Here is a 27,172-nt window from a genome sequence, read left to right on the forward strand (position 1 = left end):
AGTTTCCAATTTTAAAAATTCCCGGAATTTTGCTTCCCTAATCCCTAACCACACCAACATACATAAAAGTGACCTGTAATTAAGTTCTAGGTTTTGTTAATCTCTTTATGTTTAATCACGTTATCTAAATCAACCTGCTGTTTGAAAGTCTTCATGCCGTTAAAGGTGAATTCACTCGGAGCAGCAAGCTGATTCTGCATTTCTATTTCTGATCCTGAAACCACAAGCAGTTATCAAATATTTAGTAACTTTGATCATGTTTTCAGCATCATAAAAAAAAATCATAAACCAAGTAGTTTTACTGTACTTGTCTCTGACTCTACAAACATATGATGATCTTATCATATACATTTTGTCATCTACAGCAGTAAAAGGCAGCATGCACATTCATGCAGCAGTAATATTAATCCAAAAACAATTTTCTTAACCACTTTTACTTTAAGCACTTTAAGCGCATTATGCTGATGAAACTTATACGTAAGTAAGGTTTGGAACACTTCTCCCATCACTGGATAAAAGTGACCAGCAGTTAAGTTTTCTGTTTTCTTCATCAGTTTTGAGTCATGGTTTTAATCATGTTTTCTAATCGAAGGTCAGATGTTTCCCTAAACAGCCAGTGTGGGTTTTATGATCTAAAAAGTGCAAATTGAAATTATTGCGACAATTTGATTCATTCCTCACAGAAAAGTTAAGTGTATATCTTTATCAATCAAACTCTTGAGGATTGTGTCTGAAAACAAAATTATTCAAACTTTATGTGCAACTATCAACTTGACAAGACACAAAAAATTGACGACACAAACCACATTCAATAAATTAATAATAACGGTGATCGGTCAACATTTTGCTTCGCCTATGAGTTGGTTAGCGCACTTTGCACTTTCTGCCATATTTATAAAAAAAATATTTGAACCAGGAGCAAATGAAAGGTTTCAGCTACAGGATCAATATGCAAGTTCATCCTTTATTTGTGTTATTAGTTTGTTCACTTGACTGGTAAAATAAATTATTGTTGTAACATTTTAAACAAATGAACTTGACCATATGTGTGTTGATTATATGTGCAGTCATCTGCATTCATAATCAACACATAGAACAATACACTGTATAATAGGAATAACCAGTGTTAGGTGCAACATCCATCAGAATGGGATTTTTTTAAAAAAGCATTGCTCCGTCCCTGAACCCTATCCAATAACACTATATCATAACCCATATATATCATGAACTTCCTCAATGGACTATATCATATAATTGGAAGATCAGCCAGCCCATTGCTGTGTGCATTTTTGTATAGGTTTCCTATTGTAAGATTTCAGTAGTTGGCAGCGTTCTCTTTGATAATCAGGAGTGTTGCGGACGCGTCGCCTCTAGTCTTTGCAGTCTCCAAGCCTGCTTCTTGCGCTCCATCTCGGCAAGTCAAATTCCATGCCCGTCATACTTTCGTAGATGTCTTTGATGCCAACACAGGTGGTCTCAAAGTGAGTCGTGGCATCATATGAGCGGGAGATGAAAATCTGGCTGTCAGAGCCCAAACTTCTGCTCGTGTAGCACTTTTACATTACATTACATTACATTACATGTCATTTAGCAGACGCTTTTGTCCAAAGCGACTTACAATAAGTGCATTCAACCTGATGGTACTAGACATAGACCACAGGAATCAAGTAAGTACATAACTTTAAGAGCTAACTGTTATCGCTAAAGGAGTGCTATATGTTAGCACTTACATCCTAAAAGCACTTACATCCTTACAGGACTCATCTTAGTCCATGACACTTATTCTTGGGTTGTCTCTTGACTTCATGATTGCTTGTGTTGTATTATCTCTCAAATGCACGTCGGTTTGGATAAAAGCGTCTGCTAAATCAGCCATTCTCAACCTTGGGGTCCCGACCCCAATTGGGCTCGTGAGATGATTTCTGGGGGTCACCAAATCATTTTGGAAAAATATATATATAAATGCACAAAATGAATATTAAATGACATAATTTCAGACAGGGAGATGTTTTAGTTGTTGACTGCTTCATTATTTGTCCAAAATTCGTTGTATCAACTGAGTTTGTATGATCTGAACTGTGTGCGTAAGATTCTGTTCAGTGAGCACAGCAGAAAAAATAAACAAACAAAAAGAAAAAAAAATGCAGACAACATGCATGTTAAATTGGGTTCGCGACTCAAAAAGGTTGAGAACTACTGTGCTAAATGACATTGTAGAATTGTAGAAAATATGTTCACCCTGTGTATGATCCACAAACCATGGCAACAAAAAAAGTGTTTCCCAGCTGTGTGCATCTCCTTTTTGTGTCTCATTGTGTTTTTTATCCGTGTTTTGTCTATTTGATTGTTATTTTGTAATTTGCAGTGCATTCAGCTATCCAACAGGTGCTGGAAAATAAATAACAGTGACATCAGAATAAACAGAAGCTGTTTAAAAAAAAATGTGACTCACCTGCAGGTTTTAGTCGATTTTAGTCCAATGTTGTGACAGTTAATATGTTGCCTGATCTATGAGCTTATAATGATTTCAGCCCACTGGATCATATTTGTGCTTGTGGTATTTTGGGATTTATTTTAATGCAACATATATATATATATATGTATATATATATATATATATATATATATATATATATATATATATATACATAATGAACTCATTCTACAGGCTGCTCCTCACAGATGTTATGTGCATCTGCCAGGTGAACACATTTGATACGATGTCTGGTATGAAGCCACCGTGAGCTGCACATATGTACAGTAGAGCGAAGCCATCTGCAGACCTGTTAATACGACACATAGTGAATATTTATGCAGTTTTCACAAAAACCATCCATTTACATAATCTGCATACTGTGATATGATTACATCATTTTACACTGATATTTTTACATCTGCATATTATATAATTTAGTAACGATAATCACAGATTACAAGCTTTTATATACTGTATATCACTGTACAGTTGTTTATTATGTATTTAGGTAAGACTGAAATATTTTCCAGCCACACATTTTATACTCTGACATGTCAGGTCTGCTTAATAAATGTTTTTATATTATTGTTTTTTCATGTCATCGTGCCATATTTTACTCTCTTTTAGGGACTTGGACATGGATATTTCACATTTTATATAATAGAAAATATACAAAAATGATGTAGATTTCTATTTATAGCACTTGCTAAACCCCATCCTGTCAGAAAACCGTGAAATTATAATCTGTTATTGTTTTTAGCATCACACTTTTTGCAGTTGTTCTTGTTTTTGCTCAACTTCACAACATTAATTTCTGTTTTTATGTCTCACATTATGTTGTATGTAGGTTTTATTGATTCAGGTGCTGCTTGTAAATAAGATGTGGATTAAAAAAGAGACTTTTGGCAGGTGATAACAGCACCATCTGCTGTGGACTGCTTGTCACTCCCACACAAGATCTGGAGGTTGGAAAGAAGAATTCATACGAACAATCTGCCGGTTCCACACACTGCACACCACAAAACCTCCAGGGTTTCATTTTGTTTCTGTATTCCGTCTTTGCTTACATGCATCTTTTAGAAACATGAAAAAATGGAGACAAATTACAAATAATTTACAGCTCTGAGAAATGGAAAATAACACACTGCACAGAGTTATGCAAAGGTGGAATTAGAAGGCATCAGTGAGAGCAGCACATGTTCTATAAGAGGTATATGTTGCATAGTTAAGGCAATAAAAAGATAATTTACACAGGACATATTTAAAAATGTTAATTCGTTAGTACTTCCATTAGCAGTGCAGCGAGAACAGTGTAGACAAAAGCACAGGAAGAGATAAATGCATCATGTCGTGAAGCACCTGTTGAGCACCGAGCCTTGTTTTCTGGCTGTTAATAATATTATTAATAATAATAAAGTCATAAACAGACTAAACTACATAAAAAGTGAATCAAGCAGAAGCCTCTCCACATACATATGTATTTGTACACAGTGTTTAACATGATTAGTAATGTGTTACTATGGAATTATGTCGAGAATAGTGACTTAAGGTAAAAGTCAGTGTGTGTGTTGACTCAGTCAGCCTTCTTCTTGATGCGGAGCAGCAGAGTGAAGCTCTGCAGAACCCAGTACAGCAGAGAGAGGGAGACAAAGGCCTGCAGGACAGAGAGAGAGAGAGAGAGAGACAGAGGGAGAGGTTAGGAGCCGATATGTCATTTTATTTCCTGCAAAATGATAAATGTGACACCATGAATGGAGGCTCACAATGTGAAGATATACTGATTGAGCTGAGGTGATAAGTGTAAGTGTTATTTAGGCATTAAAAAGCGAGAACAGCAGCAGCAGCGAGTATGAGAATCTGCTGAGAGGATAAGTGAAAGTGTTAACGAGCTGACAGCTCCAGTTCCAGAAATATGCAATAAAAACAAGGTCTCAGTTAATTTAGTAACCAATGGTTTACAAAGATAGTTTAATTAGAATGCATTGTCAATTAATCTGACAATAAACTGACGATAAAATAATCACAAAATAATTCAATTTCTTCAAAGCACAATTGAACATATTTAAATAGCTCGTTTTGTCTGACAAACAGTCCAAAAATAGAAGATTTTCTTTGTAAAGACTAAAGACCAACCTATTTAGTCCAGCTTGCGTTTTATCTTTATATCTGTATTTTATTTTTTATCTTATTTTATTTACATTTGTATTGTCTTTTACTCATTTAGTCTGACTTTTATTAGAGCTTTATTACTTTTTTCTTTTGTATAATCTTAATTAGGTTTTATGGTGGTAATGATAATAATTATTCTTATTATTATCGTTACTATTTTATAACTATAATTATCTATATTTTATGTATTTTTAGTATCCATTTATTTATTCATTTTTTATGTTATTTTATATATTTATATAATTGTATCTGATGTATCCTCACTGAAAATTAATGAGATTTAAGATACGTTTCAATTGCTAATTAAAATGTTCTTAATATTTCTGCATGGCTTGGCTTGTTATTATTATTATTATTGTGTGTGAAGCACTTTGTGTTACATTGATTGATCCAAGAAAATCAGCAAATACTCATATATGAGAAGCCTGGCAGTGAAATATTGACATTTTTGTTTAAGAAACGAATCAATTATCAAAGTGACTAAAATAAACTATTTCATTTAATCTCTTTACTTTACTAACCCTAACTCCAGACAGAGATTAGTGTTTAATTTTAGCCACATAACAGCAGTCCTTGCTTCTTTTTTTTTTACCATTTTGTAAAGGTTCATCAGTTTGAACATAAAATATTCTTCAACTGAAAATGTGTTATAAGGAATCATGCATTCTGATTAATTATTGCATTCTAGACAATGCCCCTTTCTGGGAATCTGGGTTGTAATTATCCAGATTTTCTCCAAAATATATACATTTTTTTATATAAAAAATCTGCTTTACCCCAGAGTTTCCCTTCCATTGTAAAAATTCAATGTTTTCCCTACTTGGATTAGAAATGATTAGATAAAATATTGACATTCAGGTGGAAACAACCCTTTACATCTGACCTCCTGTATGTTTATATAATCTGTGGCATTATAATATGATTATTTCAGTAAAAATATGATATGTATAATATGACTATTTCAGTACATCTCTGGGAGCACTATTAGCCGCGGTTTCGATTTGTAACGCTGCAAAATGTTACAGCGACTAAAAGCGCGACGGATTATGATAACCTGAAAAGATAAAGAGTGTGACAGGTATCATTTACGACGAGGCAAACAGTGAAAGTGAACCCCTAATTGAAAGAAAACAGTGAGAGCCTTCAGTTTGTGGATGATGTAAAGAGTGGGCTCAGGGGTTAAGGAGCAGGTCCTCTCCCCTGATGCTCTCACGACGGGTCAGAGGGGTCACCGTCATTGGGGACCTCGCTATTCTGAGATGGGGGCGGGGTGGGGAGGGGGGGACAGCCCTCGCCTCCACCCCTCGCTGCGTTCTGGCCCATAAACTGCATCCTACATTGCAGCCCAAGCCAAAAGCAGACCGCTGTCCATCACAGGCGAAACAGCCTGATGGGAAAAAAAGCAACGTTTCCTCCTGGACACGGCAGCTGTTTTCCTCAGAGAGACGCAGAGAGAGAGAGAAAGAGAGAGAGAGAGAGAGTACAACACAGGACTCTCTGATTTTCTACCTCACACTACCTGAAAACTGCCTCCAATAAAATCTTTGTTTCTATAGGCGGCACAAAGGAAATGAAGCGATTTATCGAGGTGTTTTCTCCTGATCCTCGGAGAACCTACATTTCCCTTCACTGAATACGTTTACATGCACATTAATATTCCACCATTATCAGTGGTGGAATGTAACTAAGTACATTTACTCAAGTACTGTACTTAAGTGTAAGTTTGAGGTTCTTATTTTATTTTATTCCACTACATTGAACTTAGTTACTTTTCATGTTGAGATTTAACATAAAAAAACATGATCAATTTAAATGGATTAGACTTTTTTTTCATGTATTAAACCTCATTACATTATATTAAACACTTAAATGTAGTCCTCCCATGAGAAATTGAAACACTGCTTACATAATGCATGAATAATAATAATAATAATCTAAAAATATATTTAGAATATATTTACCAATGAGTGGGTCCATTCTGCATAATGAGTACTTTTACTTTTTATACATTAAGTACATTTTGATGCTGATGCTTTTGTACTTTTACTTAAGTAAGTTGTAAATGTAGAACCTCTTGTAGTGTGGTATTAGTACTTTTACTTAAGTAAAGGACCTGAATACTTTTTCCACTACTGACTATTATTCAGAATTAATACCCATCGTGTTAACAGCATATTCCATTTAGATATGCTGAATTACAACTTATTCCAAATGAAGCAATTTCCAATTAAGACGTATGGGATATGCTGATGTTATACTGGTTTTAGGAGCATTATCTGGACATGTATACAGCGCATTTGAAATACATGGCTACATTTTTTTTGCAAACTAACTTGCCAACAGTTTGCAGGGCTGCAGCAGAGATGCAAGGCCAAAAGAAAAGCTCACATATCTGATCAGAAGGAGAAACACTTTTAAATTTCATGAAAGACTTGAATATCAAGAGGTTATTTGATTTGCATAAATATCTAGGGAAATACTGGACTTTTTTTTTTTACTCCACTAAACGATATAATGAGCTTATGAAAGATGAAGCAATTATATAAAATATTTACCTAAAATAATTAGAATCACCTCCACCCCAGTCAGCAACAGTAAAATGCTTTTTACGCATCGTTAATAATCCAATATTTTCTGCTTCGAGCACTTTTACTTCCAGGAACTAATTATATTTCCTTTCAATTAACAAGAAAACTGCAATGGAATATTAAAAGTGTGAAACTTTTACTGAAAGTCAAAGTAAAGTTTGTGAATTCTTCACACACATACGAATGAATTTGTTAAGTAATACGATAATGAAGCACTTTTCTCTTTAACAACTCAACAACAACTACACAGGTGAAAGATTAGAAAGACAAAAAAGATGAGAGAAAGAGCAAGTTTTTAATATTCATAAATATGAATTTATCTCTCATCATAAACTATAAGAGCAGCTTAATAATGTTACAGCTGATGGTGTTAATATACCTGCTGAAAACAGCAGAAAGCAAGGCCACATTTATTACTTTTATCCAGTGTTTCTAGGGAAACATTAACCTTTCTGAGAGGTTTGCTCGGGGTTGTGGGTAGTGTAGTTTCTCACAGGGAAGTCCGAACTAAAACCCAAAGTAAACATCACACTGACATTTGGCTTCTATCGGCGCTTACTGGATAAAGCTGTTTCACAACCTGCAGCTCCCGGTAAATCCGCTTAATACAATCTAAACATGACGGCTAAAAAAAAGTCTAAAAATTCACTGAAGGAAAAACAGATGGAAGATTACAAATACGTAAAGTTGCATTGCGTCCATCTTAGAGACGGATTGGGATCGAGAGACTTGGCAGAACCTCGCAAATCACATTTCACTCAAACAGACCGAAACATGACAGAAGTTTCTATCAAAGCCGCATGTTGAGGCAAAAAAAGAAAAAGAAAAAGGAAGGGCACCTATTTCTCTCTGTTCCCATCCCTCCTCACTCAGACCCACTACGTTACATTTTAATGGACTCTGTAGGAAATCCATGTGGGACAGATTACATAGTGGAAGGAAGCGGGTTTGATCGTCTACAAATAAGCACTACGGCCAGACAGCAGCGGCTCCCAAAGTAGAGATCTCAGCAAATCGACTCACACTCACTCTGTTCTGGGCAGAAGGTACTTTGTTAAAGGGTAGTAATACAGAAAGCCACGGCCATGTGGCTTTCGAACATTTTCTCTGCCTCTTTGTGGAGTTTATTTACTCAGCTCTCTCACTGTCCAGCACTTCTTCCAAATAACTTTAACATGGAACTATGTAACATTAATATTTAGCTCAAAGTCATCAGGATTTATGATTACACGAATCAGCAGACTAGAACATCAATATTGGACGATTCAGCTGGAGAATATGCAAAAATACCACCGTTGTTTCTATAGTATGTGCACAGTGGTGGAAAGTAACTAAGGACATTTACTCAAGTACTGTACTTAAGTACAATTTTCAGCTACTTTAACTTCACTTGATTATTTCCATTCTATGTAACTTTACACTTCTACTTCACTACATTTTGAGGCAGGTATTGTACTATTTACTCCACTACATTTAGCTGACAGCTTTAGTTCCTTATTAGGTTCAGATTAAACATAAAAAATACGATCAATTTAAAGTGATTAAACCTTTTTTTAATTAAACTTTATAACCTCATATAGTAGTTAAAATGAGCCCTACCTTTACTAAATAAAAATGCTGCTTACAAAAATACATCAATACAAATAATCCAATAACTTACTAAGAATATATAAAACTATCTGAGTGGGTTCCATTCTGCATAACAAGTCCTTTTACTCTTGATACTTAAAGTACATTTTGATGCTGATACTTTTGTACTTTTACTGAAGTAAGTTTTGAATGCAGGACTTTTACTGACTTTTACAGATCTGAATACTTCTTCCACCACTGGCAGCTACAGTGTGGTTAAGGTTAGGAAAGATCATAGTTATGTCAAATAAATGCACTATATAACAATTTCTTCTCCAGGGTCTCTGCACGTTCGAACAGGTCAAATTTATGACTTTTTAAGACTTTTTAAAGATCACAATGAATACAATTTAAGACCCATTTTAAATCCATACTGGCAAAAAAGTACAAAAGGCACGTAATCAAGTAATCAAGTAGTCTGGCTTTGCTGTGGGCTTTCGTTAAGTTTTCACCGCTGCTATGCTAGCCTGTAACAAACCAAGGTGCACGCAGCAGACTAGCTGGTTGTTCTTGATAAATACTGTACGGGCTGCATAGGTACTTAGTTCCATTCTGTAGTTATGTTATAGCAGCCTCAAAAATCAAAACATTTAAAAGCGAGACGAAAGTTTATGCATTTGTTTTAAATAAAAGTAACGTTAATACATTTTTAAGACCTTTCAAAATCAGATTTAAGACATTTTTAAGAAAATGTCAGACATTTTAGGGCCTTAAATTCTAATTGTTGGATTTTAGATGTCTTAAGGCTTTTTAAGACCCCGCGAATACCCTGAACTCTCAATCATTCCCATTGTTGTCTTTGTCTTCGCCACCATTGCTGTAATTTAAGTAATAATCATTCAGGAGGTTTTTTACAAGGAGTCGAACTATCCGCTGAGGTCTCCTCCTCTCCAAAATAATTGGGACAGGTGATTAAAACGAGTAAGAACTGAATACAGCAGTTTCACATTAAAAATCAGTGTTTCTCTAATGCAGTTTGGCTGCATGCTGCATACGTCAGATGACTAAAATCTTTCATTCGGTTAAAATATGTGGTTGAAACCGAACAAGATCTAATATATATATTGTAAAAATCTGGCTTAAAACTGGATAAAAAGTCAGTTTATGACAACTTCTGGCAGACAACCATAAAGCTGACGCATGCAAATGAAACAGATCGTTACCTTGATTGAAAATATAAAATGTTTTAATGCATAGAAGTTACATAATGTGCCTTAAAGGTTTGTTTAATGTTCTGCAACACTTGATAAAGGTTAAAGAATGATTGTGATTACAGGTAAAAGGAAGGCAAATTGCAGGTTTGTGAAGGGAAGCAAACTTTGGTCTCCTAAATTAAAGCACTACACCACAGTCCACACCCAGACCTCCACTTTCTGCCTCGCTCCATAAACAGCACGCTGGTTTCTGCATGTTGGCATTGGATGTAAATCACAAGGCTCAGAGTCGTCCAATGTGGACGTCATTCTTATACTGGGCTTTCTTTTCTTTTTTTACCCCGCTGATGCTGAGGATCCATGCAGGGCTGCGTGTATCGAATTAATTCCACCGAGTGCAAGTGTAACATTTATGCATCATGAAAACTGAGACAGCCAAAATGTAATAAAACAGAATAAAGCAGGCCACATGAGGTGACAGGAGTCACAACAGTCCTGTAAACTGTGACGTGAATAGATGCTCTGTGTGCACAGTTTACAGGACTGTTGTGATTCCAAGTAGCCAGCTGGCTCCGGCTACACTGAATCTACGAGAGGGACAGACTCTCACTTTGGAGCTGTTGATGAGGTATCATCTCATGTGTCTGTCCCTGCTATGGATTCAGGAATCTAATGTTAGCTAACCAGCTGTCTGCAGAGGTGATGTCAAGAAACACAAGTTCAGCGCAGAGCAGATTAAAACGAATTTTGCTCTTTCTGCACTAAAAAAAAAGACAAAGTGGATGTTGATGTGTTCTCACTCAGGTGAAGCAACAGGGAGAAATGTTGGCATTTTTGTTTCTGTAAACCACAGATCTGCAACTTTTTTTTTGGTGTTTTGATTTGGTGTTAAAAGCCACACTGGTACGGCATCTGGTGGTTTGGACATGATTGACACCCACAAACCCAGGACTTTAGACTGGAGGATCAGTGTTTGCGGCCCCTTGTTGGAATTTTTGTGCAGAATTTTGGATTTTTAAGCTAAACCATGTTCTTTTTACCTCACCTTAACAAAGTGGTTTTGGTGCCTGCCTTTAACCAAGGGTTAAAAGTTTTCAAAAAAGTGACCAGCATGTTTTAAATTGTCACAGGTTTACAATATTTTGTAGACGTAACTGAACAGGTTGCATTGGTTCAGAACCATTAATATTCAACACATTGGATTAAAAAATTATGAAAGTATCTGGTTTGCAAAAACAGGCCTGTATCGTTGTGCCTGTCTTTGTCCTGTTTGTTATTGTTTGTCCTTTTTGTTTGTCTTGCAATAAAAATAAAAAAGACACATAAAATGGCAACATTTATTCTGGCGTCTTTTATTATTGTTACTCAACAGTCTTGTGCAAGAAAACCTCAAATCTGCTGTTTCAATTATGTTTCAATCTTGTAGCATTAAGCAGAGAAAAAAATTGCAAATTGTCCCAAAGCTTGAAAGAACTTTTTAAGCCATGTTGCCTAACCCTAGATTAAATAGCATTTCCACTTTTTTAATTGAACATTAAAATGAGACTTTAAACAGGCATTACAAGCCTATAATACTGTATAATCACAAGTCCTAAATCCCAGATTAAATATGGTTAAATCGCCTGTTTTAAAAATACTACTTTAGAAAAGCTAAAAAGCTGTTTCATCTTAAAGTAAAAATCCTTGTTCTGTTTTTTATTGCAGAGTTTTAGCGTCCCAAGATGGTGTCAACATCACTCTAAATCTTTTGCCTGACAAGAGTAAAATTCTGGCAAAAAAAAAAATCCCTCAGTGCTTAAAACACAGTCACATATAAAATGATTAAATAACGGCCATCTGCAGCTCCGACATAAAAATATCTGCCCTGACCTTTAGAACAACACTGGTCCACTCTGCACTGAGCTGAGTCACTGTGTGCACTGCGTGTTGATGGATATAAAGCATCAAGCAGATACATTAAACGCCCCAGAGTGCATTGTGGCCCCCGGTGACTTCTATCTTCCAGCCTGCAGCGGGTTAACATGGCAGAGCCTCGTTGTTCTGAAACGCAGCTGCACTCGTGATTGAAATGAAAACAAGGCAGAATGGCTGCTGTCAGACCTGTGATATATGACCTGTAATGGGATGTTTCCAGAGCTCGCTCTCCATATGGCTGCCTACAGTCCACCAGACCTGGACTGAACTGTGTCGGAAAATAACTTTTTGTTTTAACCTGGCTGCAGAGCCCGAGTGGGTGGAGCTCGCTGCGTCGGGACTAAACTGGTGAAAATAATCCAGAGAAAATATTTGTTATCCTGTTTGATTAAAAGCTGCAACGTGGAGCAAAAAACACAGATGTTGCACTGTTTACATATCTGCACACCAGCACTGTGAGTCTTATTAGAACCACAACAATAAAGCACTAAACGGCACAAACTCTGGAGGTTGACTGTTTGTGAGAAGATAATTAGTCTGATTAGCAGCTTATACAGCACATTTTGTGTTTTCTACCCAACTTTCTGTTGCTTTAACACATTCTGATCTCTTCCCTTTGTGTCACATCTTTACTGTAAAAATTAAAGGACACATACAAATATTTTCATGTACAGAAGCATAGGTGAGGTCCTTCTTTTTACCTGTTTAAACCCACCTGCCTGCTGCTGGGTAGGAGAAGGGTTAGGCTGAAATTTTAGTTAGTTTAAACTGATGTAGTTAAGGTAGTTTCACATGTTTAACTATTTCAGACACTAGAAGATGTGACCTTCAAATGAAGCCTCATACAGGCATTTTGGCCTTAAAATTCTCCTGGGTTTTTTTTGTGTCCAACCCTAACCCTACCCAGGCAGGTGATAAGAGATAAAAAGAGACATTGGTTATTAATTTTTCAGCACCTGGTGGGGATTCACATGTTATTTGTACTTCGGGTCAGACTAAATAAAATAAATGCACCTCATGCAAAAGGCCTAACAGCTATTTCAAGAACATGTTATGGTTGCAAGTGGATCTCATCTTCCAGTGGCTGATGATGACTGCACTTCCAGTGGTGGAAAGTAAGTAAGTACAAGGACAAGTACTAAGTACTGTACTTAAGTACAATTTTGAGGTACTTGTACTTTACTTGAGTATTTATACATATTATGTAACATTATACTTCTACTTCACTACATTTTAGGGGCAGCTATTGTACTATTTAGTTATTTTTCAGGTCAAGATTCAACAACAAAATATGATTATCTTGATTATCAATAAATTGATAACGCACGTTTATAAATTACACCACATAAAAGTATAATAAGAAGTTAAAATGAGCCCTACCTGGACAACAGTTAAATGCTGCTTCCATAAATGCATCAATAATAATAATAATAATAATAATAATACAATATGTTTGTAATATATAAAACAATCTGAGTGGAGCCATTCTGCATAATAAGTACTTCTACTTTTTATATTTTCAGTACATTTCAATGCTGTTACTTTTGTACTTTTACTTCAGTAAGTTTTGAATGCAGGACTTTTACTGTAGTGGAGTAATTTTACAGTGTGGTATTAGTGCTTTTACTTCAGTAGGGGATCTAAACATATGCACAGCAATTATTCCCAGCTGATCAGCTGGTTCAGTCATGTCCATCATCAACAGACTCTTGCAGAATAACCACAGATCCCTGCATGCTGATGTGCAAATTAATGTCACATCAGTCGTGTTGCAGACGAACACATTTAAAAAAACAGTTCACGTAAAATTGTGGCCAAAATGTCGCCTGGAGCTGCACATTTTTAATCATCGTAGAGGAAGATGGGATGTGTGGCTGCGATGAGCAACAGGATGTAATAGAGATTGTTTGGCTTGAAAACTGAATTTAGGGAAAACAGTAAGTTTCCTCTGAGGAAAACTCTCTCCAGGATTCCCAAACGGTTAGTGTGCCATGACAGGGAGAGCTCTGTGAATAAAGGGGGTGAAGGTCGTCAGTGTGATAAGCCAAGATTGTTACTAATGTGTAAAACCTCCCACACATAAATGGGGGCGGAGCGGAAAACGTCCTCCCCTCTGCTTTCTGCATATACATCCATACAGCTGCCGATCGGACACGATGTCATGCACACGAAACACACACATTATATACTGTACTAACACTTTTGGACACACACCCTTCTACACACGTACACCTGCACATATGCACAGGAACATGTGTACCTCAACACACACACACACACACACACACAAACACACACACACACAAAGAAGACTTCCTGTCTGTTCATTATGAGCAGATATTCAGCCTCTGTGCTCGGGTTGTTTGAGCAGACTCAGGAAGGATACGCTGAGCAGGTTAATGTCCCACCAGAGAGTCAGTGTAGTGCCTGCTCTGTTGCACAGCCATGAGAAATATTGCCGTCACACTCCCACGCACACACACGCGCGCACACACACACACACGGACAGCGCAGCCAGACAAAACACATGTGAAACGGCGGTTGCCGCTCGGTGAAAGTGTAGCAAAATACAAAGTGGTCTGATGATACGCCAGTTTAGAACGATACAGTTGTTTAGAGTCACATCTGGTGTTTGTTCTCTTTCACCATGTGTCTGCTGAGAGGTCACATGTAAGGTCAACGACGACTCATCCAGACCATGATGCCTCATTGAAAACTCAAGATGAGTCCCAGAGAGTAACCCTTTAGTTCACTTCAGACCCCGGCAGCTTGGCACCACTTCAGCCTCAGTCAGAGAAGTCCTCACCTCATCATTAAGCTCAGTTCCCTGGGTGGCCACTCTGGTGGACCCGGTGGTGGAGAGCGCCAGAGTAGTGGGCACACGTCCAGGAAGGGAAGGGTGAAGTACAGACACATAACAGGGTGGAGTGGACAGGAGGAGGCCTTTGTGTTTGCAACATGAAGCACATGGAGAATACAGGAGCTGGGTTTTTGAATAAATTCAATGAGATTACTGAAAGATGAATGAGCCTGACACAACAAGTTCTCCATAATATACGACAAAAGAGGTTGTCTGTCTGTACAACATATTACAGCACGTATGTACGTACTGGGCTTGCGTTTCATGTCTCGCGGTACAGCGGCGCGTTCTAAAAAGATAGCACACACGTTGCACGCTCGTAAAAAAGTGTAAAAAAAGGCTGCAGTTTCTGCGGAGTTGTGTTATAAAACCACTTATCTCGGTTTTGGGTAAAAAACTTCCTGGTTAGGTGTTATAAAAGACAGTAAACAAATGTACGTAAATGCCAGAAGTGAAGTAGTTACAAGGGTCACGCAACTATTGTAAGTGACGTAAAAATGTAAGTTATGTTCAAACACGTGATTCACGTAACTTAACCTTCTGGAGTCCATCTATTCATTGAAAATATTCTGAGCATGTTTTATTTACCGTAATAACTTTATTTATATAACAGACAAGCTGAGAAAGCCAGTTAAAGTGCCATTTATGTTTCTAGACCATTTTTTTAAATGTGAGTTTTCTTTCTACAATGAAAACTATTACTATTTTTAATTTCCATGCAAATAGACTGTTTAATAGTTTTATTCATCTATTATTTTTTCTGCTGTTTTTGTGTGTATAAATAGTAAAAAAAAAAAAAAAAAGGTCCATTTCCATAAAAACCTGTGTCTTTTGTTTGTATTTTGGGTTCATGGCAGCTTTTTATACTTTGTTAATTTGAAAAAAATGAAAAATCAGACTGATAGCCAAGTGTTTGTGGAGAGAAAGGAACCATGCATGTGATGTAAGGACAGACTGAAAGATGCTAAACACAGACAGGAATTTGTGCAGAGGAAGTTGACAAATTTGAACCAAAACTCTGGACTTTAAAAATTGCTTACTTCTGTTTTCACCCGGGAAGCATACCCCGCTCTCCCGGGTGAAAGTCCGTTGTTTGTTCCACCCATCCACCACCACGTTTTTGAGGGAGAACAGGCTGGTTCCTGAATATGTTCAATGAGATGAACGAGCCTGATAGCTTGTAAGAGGAGGATCTTTTGGGGCTGACACCCTCTGGTCAGTTGGCCGATGTGTTCTTTGGTCGGTAAGTCGTGGGTGTTACTTTCATAAAAGTACACATAAATGCCCAGCTTGAAGCACTAGAGCACTATGGATGCTTCGATAGGAAATATTTGCCAGCACAAGGTAGACTTGTAGCATAGGAACCGGTCAGCAGTGTTAATTTTTCCTCCGTTGTTGTTGTTTCTCAACACTGTGTGTGAATGGTGGTCTTTGAGATATTTGTCCCAGCTCTCCACACTGCTAGGTGATGGTGAAAGGCGATTTATTGATAGCGTTTCATCATTATCCAAAGTTGAACATTTTTCAACTTCCAAGGGCCAATAATAATCATCAAATCTGGAGCATGCAGCGCAGAATAGATGTTCAGCACCTCATCACGCTGCTGGCGTTTGTAGCATTTTGAAATATGTGGCAGTCCCATTGCAAAGTGTACCCACTGCACTCTGCCCTGTGCTGATTTAGTGAATTGGGAGATAAAGTGCATCATTAGACCAATCGTTCGGTTGAAGAGAAGGACTTATTTCAGTCAACAAAGATGTTCTTTGGTTGACTTCAGCTGTAGTATCTTCACCCCGACTCTTTCCATCCACCCACTGAGATTTACAAGAATTCTACTAGTCTCTGTTTTACATACTTGGAGTTCGGAGCCAACTGTTCTGTCAGTAATCAACGAATAATGTAACACAGGTGGTATGCCTCTAATCAGCTCAACAGTGAGAAAAATGTGCCATCTTTGCCAGCTTGTCCCAAGCTAAATGAAGATCCACTGCCCAATTTACATTTATTTGACTAAGGCAGTGAAATGCAAAATCTGAAATAGGAACAAATAAACTCATCGAAGAAGAAAGTCAAGCACCAAAGAAAACAATTCAACCCGCAAGACTGGCTGAAAGGTGTAAGGCCGAGAAGTCGGCGATGCGGCTGTAATCGGATTCCGTGCAGAAATAAAAAATGAGCAACCTGTGGCTTCAAAAGGGAAAGGATGTCTGTTCAGAGAGGTGGGTCAGGACCCCAGAGAGGAAGGCTCGGAGAGGGAGAACAAGGCAGTCAGGTAGAATATAAGGTTCACAGGATATGACCAACAAGAGCAGAAAGGATGTGAGGCAGTGTGACGTTACCTCAGCAGCTCATATTATTGCTTCTGAACTAAAATGATTTCTGAGTCCAGGAGCAGTTCAAGGAGAGGGAGAAGAGATATGTCGTATAAAAGAGAGGTTCCTACGGCAGATCAGCAAGCTTTCAGATGCCTGTGGACCTAAACTTAAAGCCTTTATAGAACGAGAAGTCAAGGTCCTTAGCTGTCGCAACACATTAACCCCTGCACCGCCTCCTTTGTTTCTGTGTGCTACACAGCTGCACACTTTCTTTGTTTAAACTTTTGCAGGAGCTGCATGTCGCTGTTGTACAACATGTGTGATGTTTTCTACTTTTCTCAACTTAAAAAGATATTGGGTCAGCAGCACCATGATCCAAAAAGGCAAGCATGGCTGGAGACTGTGAAGTTTCATATTTTTAGCCAATTGAAGTTCCATTATTGCGTTATTTTTAGAGAATCACACAAAGGAATATTTCAACCGCAAAATAAGCATTTGTATATCAATTACTCATCCTGTGTTACCTTGAATCCTTGACAAAGACGTTATTTTTCTCATATGCCTCCACAGTGAAAGGAAGAATCAGAATATTTGAGAATATCCTTGATGGATTTAAGTAAATAGAGGTCATGTTAAATCGCCGCAAAAATACAAAAAAGTCAAATTTATCCAGTCATATGCTCATTATTTTTCCAAACACATGCATGATGGCCCCCATTTTCTTCAATTTATCAAGATTCTTTTCTGTTTTCGGATTCTAAGTTTTACGACGGCATAAGTATGGATCTGGGGGAGGGGGTTAATATTTCAAGAAAAAAGTGGCAAATCTAGGAGAAAAAAGTAGCAGATTTTTGAGAAAACAAAGTCGGTAAAATAGGCTAGTGTTTTGTGTTTCAAGGAACTCCATTACCACAGAAGCTGCCGCATGCCGTGTACTGTGTCTGCAGTGAGGGACTTAATTAAATTATACTTTGCAATCGAATTTAGCAATAAGGAAACACTCGTGGTTTTAGCCCAGAATCACCATATTATCATAAGTATCCAGACTTTGAAGACATTGCCATGAATTAGGCCTATTAAGGAGAAAGCAGTGTACAAATTTGGATGAAGTGATAGTTTTCCTGCCACAGGAACAGGAACACAATGGACAGATGCAAGGTTATCGCTGGTTACATCTATGCCACTTTTTCTCAGAAACCTGCTACTTTTTCTTGTAGATTCAACACTTTTAATCTCATAAATCTGATACTTTTTTCTTGTAGATTTGACAATTATTATCCCATAAATATACAACTTTTTTCTCGTAGATTTGCCACTTTCAGTCTGATGAATCTGCAACTTTTTTCTCACAGATTTGCCACTTTTAACCTCATAAATCAGCAACCTTTTTCTCGTAGATTTGCCACTTTCAATCTCAAAAATCTGTGACACTTCTCCAAGATTTGCCACATTTAATCTCCTAAATATGTGACTTTTTTTCTCCTAGATTTGCCACTTTTAATCTCATAAATCTGCAACTTTTTTCTCCTACATTTGCCACTTTTAATCTTGTAAATCGGCTACTTTTTTCTTCTAGATTTGCCACTTTTAACCTCATAAATCTGCAACATTTTTTTCATAGATTTGCCACTTTTAATCTCGTAAATCTACAACTTTTTTCTCCTAAATTTGCCACTTTAATCTCATAGTGAATAAAGTTCACTGTGAAGGCATGCGAGAAAAACAACAAGTGGTTATTTGCGTGTAAAGTATCCCTTTAAAGTTTGGTTTGAGGAGATGTTTTCAAAAGGCAGAGAAGGCAAAACAACAAGCTAAATGGAGCTAAACATCAAGCTCCAAAAAGAAAATAATTTCTGTGTCCAATCGATACACTGGATCAGTGTCAGCTACTGGGTTACGTGATGGATCCAGTTTAAACTGACTGGGGTTCAGCGTCTTGCTTGCAGACACTCTGACATGCAGGGAGGAGGTGGACCATCATCAAGCTTGGGGCTCAGACAGGAATACTCAGAAATTAGGGATTTTATCACGAGATCAAAAGTCCTCCCAAGAAATATGTGACTGTGGACGCTCTCTTTGAGATGGTGGCCATTCCCAATTATGCAACCTTAGATCTGGAGTCAGTCCGAACCCCCTACTGCTCACAACTCCTGGCAGCTGGAGACATTTTCCAGCTCACTTCAGGCGAGATACTGTAGCTCAAGCTATTGTGAAAAAGGACCATCAGGAATTTCATTTTACTACAACATCAGACGTGTGACTGTTAGCCAGTAAGCCAATGAGCGTGGCGGAGAGAGGGATTAATAAACTGAGAGGCAGAGTGATGAAAGCTCGCACTGCAATAAAGATCGCTAAATTAATACGCTAAGCCTTCATTCAGAACTCCTCTGATAGATTTTACAGTAAAATTCTTTGACTTATTTATATTTGAACTTTATGAAAGTCTTTTATCATTTGTTATGTTTTGGATTTTGGAAATTGGCGTTACAGTTCTGTGAAATCAGCTTTATGTGCATTTCAGGAGAGGGAGAAATAATACTGCGAGAAAAAAAACAGCGTCGTCAGGTTCAATCAGGTTCACATGTTGGCTCCGAGGCCGTATCATAAACTGGAGGACTGTTGTGTTTCACCCATGAATTAAAGCACAAATAGGAAGACAAATTCAAAAGAAAGTCAATGTTGGCTGCAGAAACTCAGCCCACAAAAGCCAAAGTAAATACTGCTCGGGAACCCCCAAAGGGCCAATTGCTGTTAGATTTCCATAGCTTTACCTGGCAAGTGGTTTGACAACATAAACCAAGCGGTTACTCTTTGACGGGCACGATCCCCTGCACATTGAGTGATAATATTTCACACTGTGTACGGTCGACCACCCCGCTGTTTACTCCATCGGAACAGTCCTACCCAGCATTTCTCTTTCAAATCCCTCCATTTTCTCCCTGGGAGGAGATTTCCTTTCCTTTCCATTCCTGCGAGCTCTCAGATGATGTCATGCTCACAGAGTTTCCATTGCTCCAAACAATCCTGTTAACCTCAGCGCTGCTTCTTGCTACCACACATTCCTGATTAAAAAAAAAAAAAGGGCCGATGACCTCTCACACCTGAGATTTGCCGTGTGGAAACGACACTCTCAGATAACGCTGACCCCTCAACTCTTTCTGTCTTATCTGGCTGCGATAGCGGGACAGAGGGGGCGGGATTTGAAGTTTTTTTGCAGACAAATCAGGTGATGTGTTGAAGATAAAGCCACTTTGTGCCTTTGTGTCTGACATGAACTTCATAATATTGTTCTGACCTCTTCTTTTGGCCGTGAAGCATTTATCTTTCCCTTGAACGTCTGACAGAAAGGGTCGATTTTCACACTGGAAAACACTATCAGCACAGAGAGAAAAAGACGGAAAAACTAATGAGGTGTGAAAACAATTGAGATGTTTTTTTATATTCTGGATTGGACTGGATTACATAGATTTAGCTTTGCTTCTCTGGTGTCAAACTCGCATGAGCCAAAGCTCCACTTCTTGAACTCATTTATGACAAGGACACATCCCAGTCATATAGTAAAATTAAAGCAAAGTAGACAATGTTCTCAGGAGTTTTATTACCCTATTTGGGTGATTCTTGCTTTATTTCATAACTACAAAGAAGAACAATTAACATAAAGAAGTGGGGAAAAAGAGTGCATGTAAACTTTTCTTTCTGTTGATTTTAACCCAGATAATTAAATATTTTTTTCCAGCCCTGAGACGCTCGCTCTCTCTCTCTCTCTCTCTCTCTCTCTCTCTCTCTCTCTCTCTCTCTCTCTCTCTCTCTCTCTCTCTCTCTCTCTCTGTCAACCAAAGACAGGTGTATTTTTATGAGCTCTCCTCTTAAATTACTCTGACTTCACCAGCAGTTTGTGGCCGTTTTGAGAGAAGAGCTGCTTAATTACTCTGGGATATACAGCGTCTGAGTTGTGCTCTGCAGCATGTTTCTCTGTGCCTGCAGGCGACCCAGAGGCCCACACAGTAACACAACCACGTGTTACATCATTACAGTCCAAACTGCAGCAGATCCCCTCCCTCATACTGCACACACAGAAATACATGTTAATGTGGACACACAGACAGCAGGAGGACCACCAGACATTATGCAATCAGGCACAACAGCCTGCAATAACAACTGATCCTGCAGTAAAACTGTTGTTGACACATTGTCAGAAAGGTGCAGTAATCGCTGATACTATAGCTCCTGTTGCTGTGCAACCCCCCAATATTAAGGCAGAATCCTGAATACTAGTATAAAAATTTAAACGATACTAGAGCCCGACTGATGTGAGATTAATGAGACCAATTCAGATATTGATTTTAGAGTGAGGAAATCTATTAAAAACAGACATGGTGGCTGATTTAGCAATTTTTTGAGCTGGAATTTTTTTTTTAAAGTTCATATTTAACTGTAACTTTACATCTAAGGTTTACAGTGTGTCTTACTTAAAGTCCAGTCTTACTGTGTGTCTTAGGTCACAATTATAGTGGTTATTATTAAAAAACAGTATTATTCAATTGTTTCATGGTCTTGATTGTAAAATTACATCGAATTCTATGTATGAAAAAAAAAATGTATTTAAAATAATTTGCCAAATATAAAATAAAGACAACTTTCTGTGTTCTTACAGTAAAACTTTAAATTGAATGTAGGAAAAAAAGTAAAAAGAAATCATTAAAAAAAAAAGTCTGGCAGCAAAAGTTGTCTGATACAGTTTAAAAATATAACCCTTTAGTTATTCTACAGATATATATGCATTTTTTTAAAATACAGATGTTTCCTTTCTATTATTCATATTTTTAAAGAAATAATCTGTAAAATAACTTACAGTTGTTCACTCTCTTTGAAATTTAACCATTTTTTAAAACAATTTTTAAATGTATTTTTTAGAGTGTAGGCTATGTTAAAAAAGGAAAACTGGATTTAAAGTTTTCTAACTCAATATCAATTTCAGCATTGGTTGTATTTGTGATTGATGACACGGGCAGAAGCTGGCAGTCGTAACAAACACACAACACTTCTAACCTCATACAACCCGCCCCCCCCCTGCTCTCTCTCTCACACACACACACACACACGGTTACCAGCCTCGTCTCGTCTGAACCAGCGAGGTCTTCATGTGAGCCGTGCAGACGGGGGTTTGGGGCGGCGAGTGGGCGGCTGGGAGCGAGAGGCAGCCCTGGTTTACAGGTCAAGCCTGCAGCTTTACAAGGGAAATCTCCAGAGCCACTATAAATACCACTGTGAGCTTTAAGGGTGCAGTATATCACACCACTGGGTTTGAAGGACCACAAACCGACCTAGTTTTTGTAGTTTTTTTGTAGTCCCCCCCTTCTCCCAACTGTACAGTCGCATGAGCCTGAATACAATTAAATGTGAATTTCCCCTCCTCCATTTCAAGTGACTCTTAATTGATTGGCTCGACTTCAAAACACGCCTCCCCACCGCAACAAAGAGCTGGCCGCTCACCTCACGCGTCAGACCCATATATCATTAAAGTACCTTAAAAGCTTGGGAGTGGTTTCACGTTTTTTTCCCCCTCTGCTGTAGTTCTGAGCAAACGGCACAAATATGTCAGGAACCGATTCAAGTAAATTGTGAGGATTTTCAATGAGCCCCACCTGCAAGCAAGACATTTATTTAGCTCAAACTGATCTACTGCGACTTGAAATGAGGCCTAATGATTCGCTTAAGGAAACGGCTGCATAAAACTTACAGCGCTGTCAAAGTGACACAGCCGTGCAGCACGTGCAGCATAAATCAAGACATTGCTCTGAAGCTGATTGGATATGCACTTCACTTTAAATGCGACTTTAAGAAAATATTATAATTAATTCAGTTTTATTTCAATTTATGGTGACAAGAAAAGAAAGAGGTGGGAGAGGCGTGAGTTGTCTTTTGAACACCTGAGCAGCACAGATGTGGAGTCAGAGGACAATAAAAGCAGCGATTCAGCGATCACGTGCAAATCTCATCAGCCAGCTCTAGTTAGCGGCAGACGGCACTAATTGGTTCCAGAAGCTCTCGTTCACACTGGCTGAGATGGCAAGCAGCGAGGGCGGGCACAAAGGGGAAAAAAGGAGGCAGTCGTAGAGGGAGGGAGGGCGAGTAATGAGAGGTCAGCCGCCATCTACAGTTTGGGCTGCCAGAGCCAGAAAGGCACGCCAATTTTATGGTCAATTGGGCGACGCATCTGGACTCATAGATCACAAGGCTGCAGGGGCAGGACTTAGCACCCAGCTCACACACAATTCACACACACAATCACAGACTACACACACAAAACAGGAAAACATGCTGACGTGAATATTTTCATATACATGATTCCTACACGGCTACACTTCACTGACATCACCATACATATTAATTAGTCCCTGTCTCCTCCTGTATCCAGCATCTAATTAACCTTTCACAGTTACTGAGATGTGGAATGTTGCCTGATTAGGTTTTGTCTTTGTGTTCCCTGGTTTTAAACTGCATTTTGAACACAAATTGGTTCTCTTGTTGACGCTAAACAATATTTTAGGAGGATTGCAGGGACTGATTTCCACAATATCATCATGTGATGTTTCATAGTGACAAGTTGTATGAAATTGTTTTCAAAGTGGTTTTGAACCTATCACATCAAAGCTTTTCAGGTCCTCATGTGAGTGTTTAGGGCTATATTCAGAAAGATTGTCAGTCTATGATATAGTTTGAATTTTTGAAAAAGGCCAGTCTGCTCTGATTGGTCATTGCTTCCAGGTCTTCTGGTGGCTCTGCACCAGGAAAGACTGTGACTGCACTTTCTACCAGGGTCAGACTGGGAACAAAGTTCAGCTCTGGTATTTTGTGTCTGGGCTGGAATAGAGACTAGAGAGGTCCAGACGGCTCATTTAAAGACACAATTTCCTAATATGTGCATCTCTCTGTGGATTGAGCGTTCTTATACTTACTTAGTTAATACTGATACAGTATTTATAATGCTTTATAGTGCTTTATAATAAAATTTTATTTTAATTGAAATTTTACTTTTTATAACGTAGGAGATTTAAAAGAAAGAGACAGATTAAACAATCCTAAATGAGGTGCTTGTGATGTGATGGAAAGCTCCAGAACAGAGACTTACTGCACCTTGTGTTGTTGCTATGTATCACACTTACATAACATGATGCTCTTTGTTAATGGCTAAACTATAACATTATTACTTTAAACTGCATTGTAACAGGCTGCATGGTGTCTTACCTCAGTTGGCACGGCCAGTGAAGGCAGCAGGGGCTTCATGCAGCCGTAGCGCTGCAGCGCCACCATGATGACGCAGCGGAGCGTCTCCAGGAGGGGCGCAGACGGCCTGAACATGAGGACGACACAAAACAGACATTTAATGACCTCCTGGACTTTACTTAGAGTCACATTTTGATGTGATGATGTCATTCATGGATTGAGTTATAAAAGACTTGACCCGTCGTTGATTCGAAGGTCAATTACAAAAATGCCACTCGTATTAAACAGAAAGTGACTCAAAAAATGGCCACAAAGAAAATAAAGAAATATTAAGAGACACGAAAGGACAAGACAGAGGCTAAAACAAATATGAAGATTTGCAAAACAGCTGTAAAGAAACTCACAGTAACTATGGAAATAAGCAAAACAACCAGAAAGAGGCTCAATATGACCACAAAGAAACATAAAACAACTACGAAGAGATGCAAAACAGCTGTAAAGACACTCACAATAACTATGGAAAGAAGCAAAACATCCACAAAGAGGCTCAAAATGACCACAAAGTGACACGAAATAACTACAAAGAGACACAAACAAGCACAAAGAGACAAAAAAGCACAAAGAAATATGTAAGGACTACCAAGAAACACAAAAAAACAAAAAAAAGAGGCAGTACATATAAAGTCTGTATCTTGGTGGCGGGGCCTTTTCCGTGATCTGTGCCTAGGGGCCCACTGTCTCATTATCTGCACATGCCCTTAATCAGTCTGATGAAATATCTAAATGTTTGCATGAAAACAAATAAATGAAAAAGTGTGAGTACTGTACCTCTGATCGATCATGTAGCCCAGCGAGGTGAGAGTGAGCAGAACGTAGCCGGTCATCCCCAGCATGGTGAACTGTGACAACATCTAGGAATGAAGATATGCATGCATGCCATGAGAAATGTGGTCCAGGCAAGAAATACATTAGAATTTAAACCCTAAATTAATATCATGGCTGGTTTAGTTCCGATCACAGGAGACCTTACTGGGAGAGCAGTCATAAACCACACGGCTGTTCGACTGTTTACTTGGCACTGCCAACCAAAACATGTCTGACCTTCAGAATAAGTGTCCTGGCACATACGTACAGGCCCCTGCAGCAAATGTAATCCGCCTCTTACTTTGCACTGACATTCCTAGTTTACAGAGACGTTCTAATCGCCCCAGATGGGTCTTGACGGGGGGACTTGACCACAGTAGAAGAGCCTGCAGTTTGAATCCTGATAGCCCCTAAACGGAGCCAAAACAACCAACATCGGAGCACAAATCCCATGCAGACTCTCGCTGACCTTTTCCGTGCTATTTGGGACGCACACAAAAAAACAGAACAGTACAGAACGTGATGTACGGTCTAATTCGTGTTCTCTAACCTACGGCCTTGGCTGAGGGCAGCAGCTGGAAGCCCGGTGTCTCCTGAGGATGCCGCTGCCTGTCAGCTTAGGTTTATATTTCTCTGACACTCAATACAGAGCCTAACAGCCAAATCTCACCGACTGCTCCCATACTGTACGGACCCAGAAGGACATATATAGCAAACATAAAATCAACCCATCAACAGGATGCAATAAAGCCGTACATCTCTGTGTTTATCCAAGAGTCGTAATCCATAAGAACTATATTATCTGAGCCGTCACACGGGAACACAGAGGGATGATATGATTATGTTTTCCGTGAATCAAACCGGGGGGGGATTCTGGCCCGGATCCTTCCATCAGAGTGAAGGAACAAGACTGTCAGACTGTATTAAAGCTGAATGATCATTGCATTAGAGTTCAGAGGCTACGGATACAGTTATTTTTAGTAAGAGGTGTAATGAGTGGAGAATTATTTTGGTATCAGAGGTTATGTGAACTTATCTGTGTTGAATAACCCCGGGGGCTCAGCAGGCCAGACGTTCTCGGTCACATGATCTTTTTGTTTTGTTTTGACTGCATGACACGCTCGAGAGAAAATCCTCCACAAAATCCCTCAGAGTCGTGAGGTGGAGTCACATTTACACAACGCTTTTAAAACAAAATGGGAGAGGAAATGTTCTGTGCCTTTTTTCATCGTGCTAATTTTTTATGTGATCAAGTGTCAAACTGCAGCAATAACAGCGGAGGACAGAAAGGAAAGTTAACATCTGGTGGCAGCGCACTGATAGTGTTATTCTGTTGTCCCCCGAGACGGAGCAGATTAACTCATTATTGCAGCCGTTATTATGACGAAGTTCAGGAGAGTCACCGCTGAGGAAACACACATGCAGAGAAATGTTACGACACTGGGTTACAAAGATAATACTATAAATACTAGGCATACTTTGTAGAGAATTCAAATGCACAAATGTGTCTTTATGTTCTTTATGACAGGGGGGTATGTTTGTGTGAAGAAAAAGGCATAATTATTTCAGATTATTTTATGATCCAATCACATATCTGTGCCAGTTTCTGCTGCTTCTTTCCCAGAGGGATTTAACTGCTCAGTGATGTAAGAGACACTCAGATCTTTTACTCTAGTGAAAGCAGCAGTATTACAAAGTAGAAATACTGATTTTTACTGGCTGTAAAGCTCCTGCATAAGAAACTGCACTTGAGTAAAAGTACAAAAGTACTGGCAACTACATATAAGTAAATTAAGAAAGCATAGAAAGACTAATATACAAATGAGTTTTGGTCTGGAATGGCTCACTCCATTTTTGATTTTCAACAGGAGTTACAAACAAGTTCAGATCAAAATGCCTCTGATTTAGGGTTGCAACAATCTGAGAATTTTCAAAGCTGGAAACTTTCCATGGGAATTTATGGTAAATTATGGGAT

At 38.5% G+C, this 27,172-nt stretch overlaps 1 protein-coding gene across 1 annotated transcript in view; it reads right to left on the reverse strand.

The window, feature by feature from the left end:
- Positions 1-3,504: 3,504 nt before the first annotated feature.
- agmo (alkylglycerol monooxygenase) overlaps positions 3,505-27,172 on the reverse strand; it is a 76,105-nt gene continuing 52,437 nt past the window's right edge. The window contains exons 12-14 of the mRNA XM_059339882.1: positions 25,161-25,243; positions 24,354-24,459; positions 3,505-4,130 (exon numbers count right to left, since the gene is read on the reverse strand). Coding sequence (XP_059195865.1) covers positions 4,050-4,130; positions 24,354-24,459; positions 25,161-25,243 — 270 coding nt within the window. The 3' untranslated portion in view covers positions 3,505-4,049. The remainder of the gene's footprint in view (positions 4,131-24,353; positions 24,460-25,160; positions 25,244-27,172) is intronic.

This window comes from Centropristis striata, chromosome 8, assembly GCF_030273125.1.
Source record: "Centropristis striata isolate RG_2023a ecotype Rhode Island chromosome 8, C.striata_1.0, whole genome shotgun sequence".
Taxonomy (NCBI): domain Eukaryota; kingdom Metazoa; phylum Chordata; class Actinopteri; order Perciformes; family Serranidae; genus Centropristis; species Centropristis striata.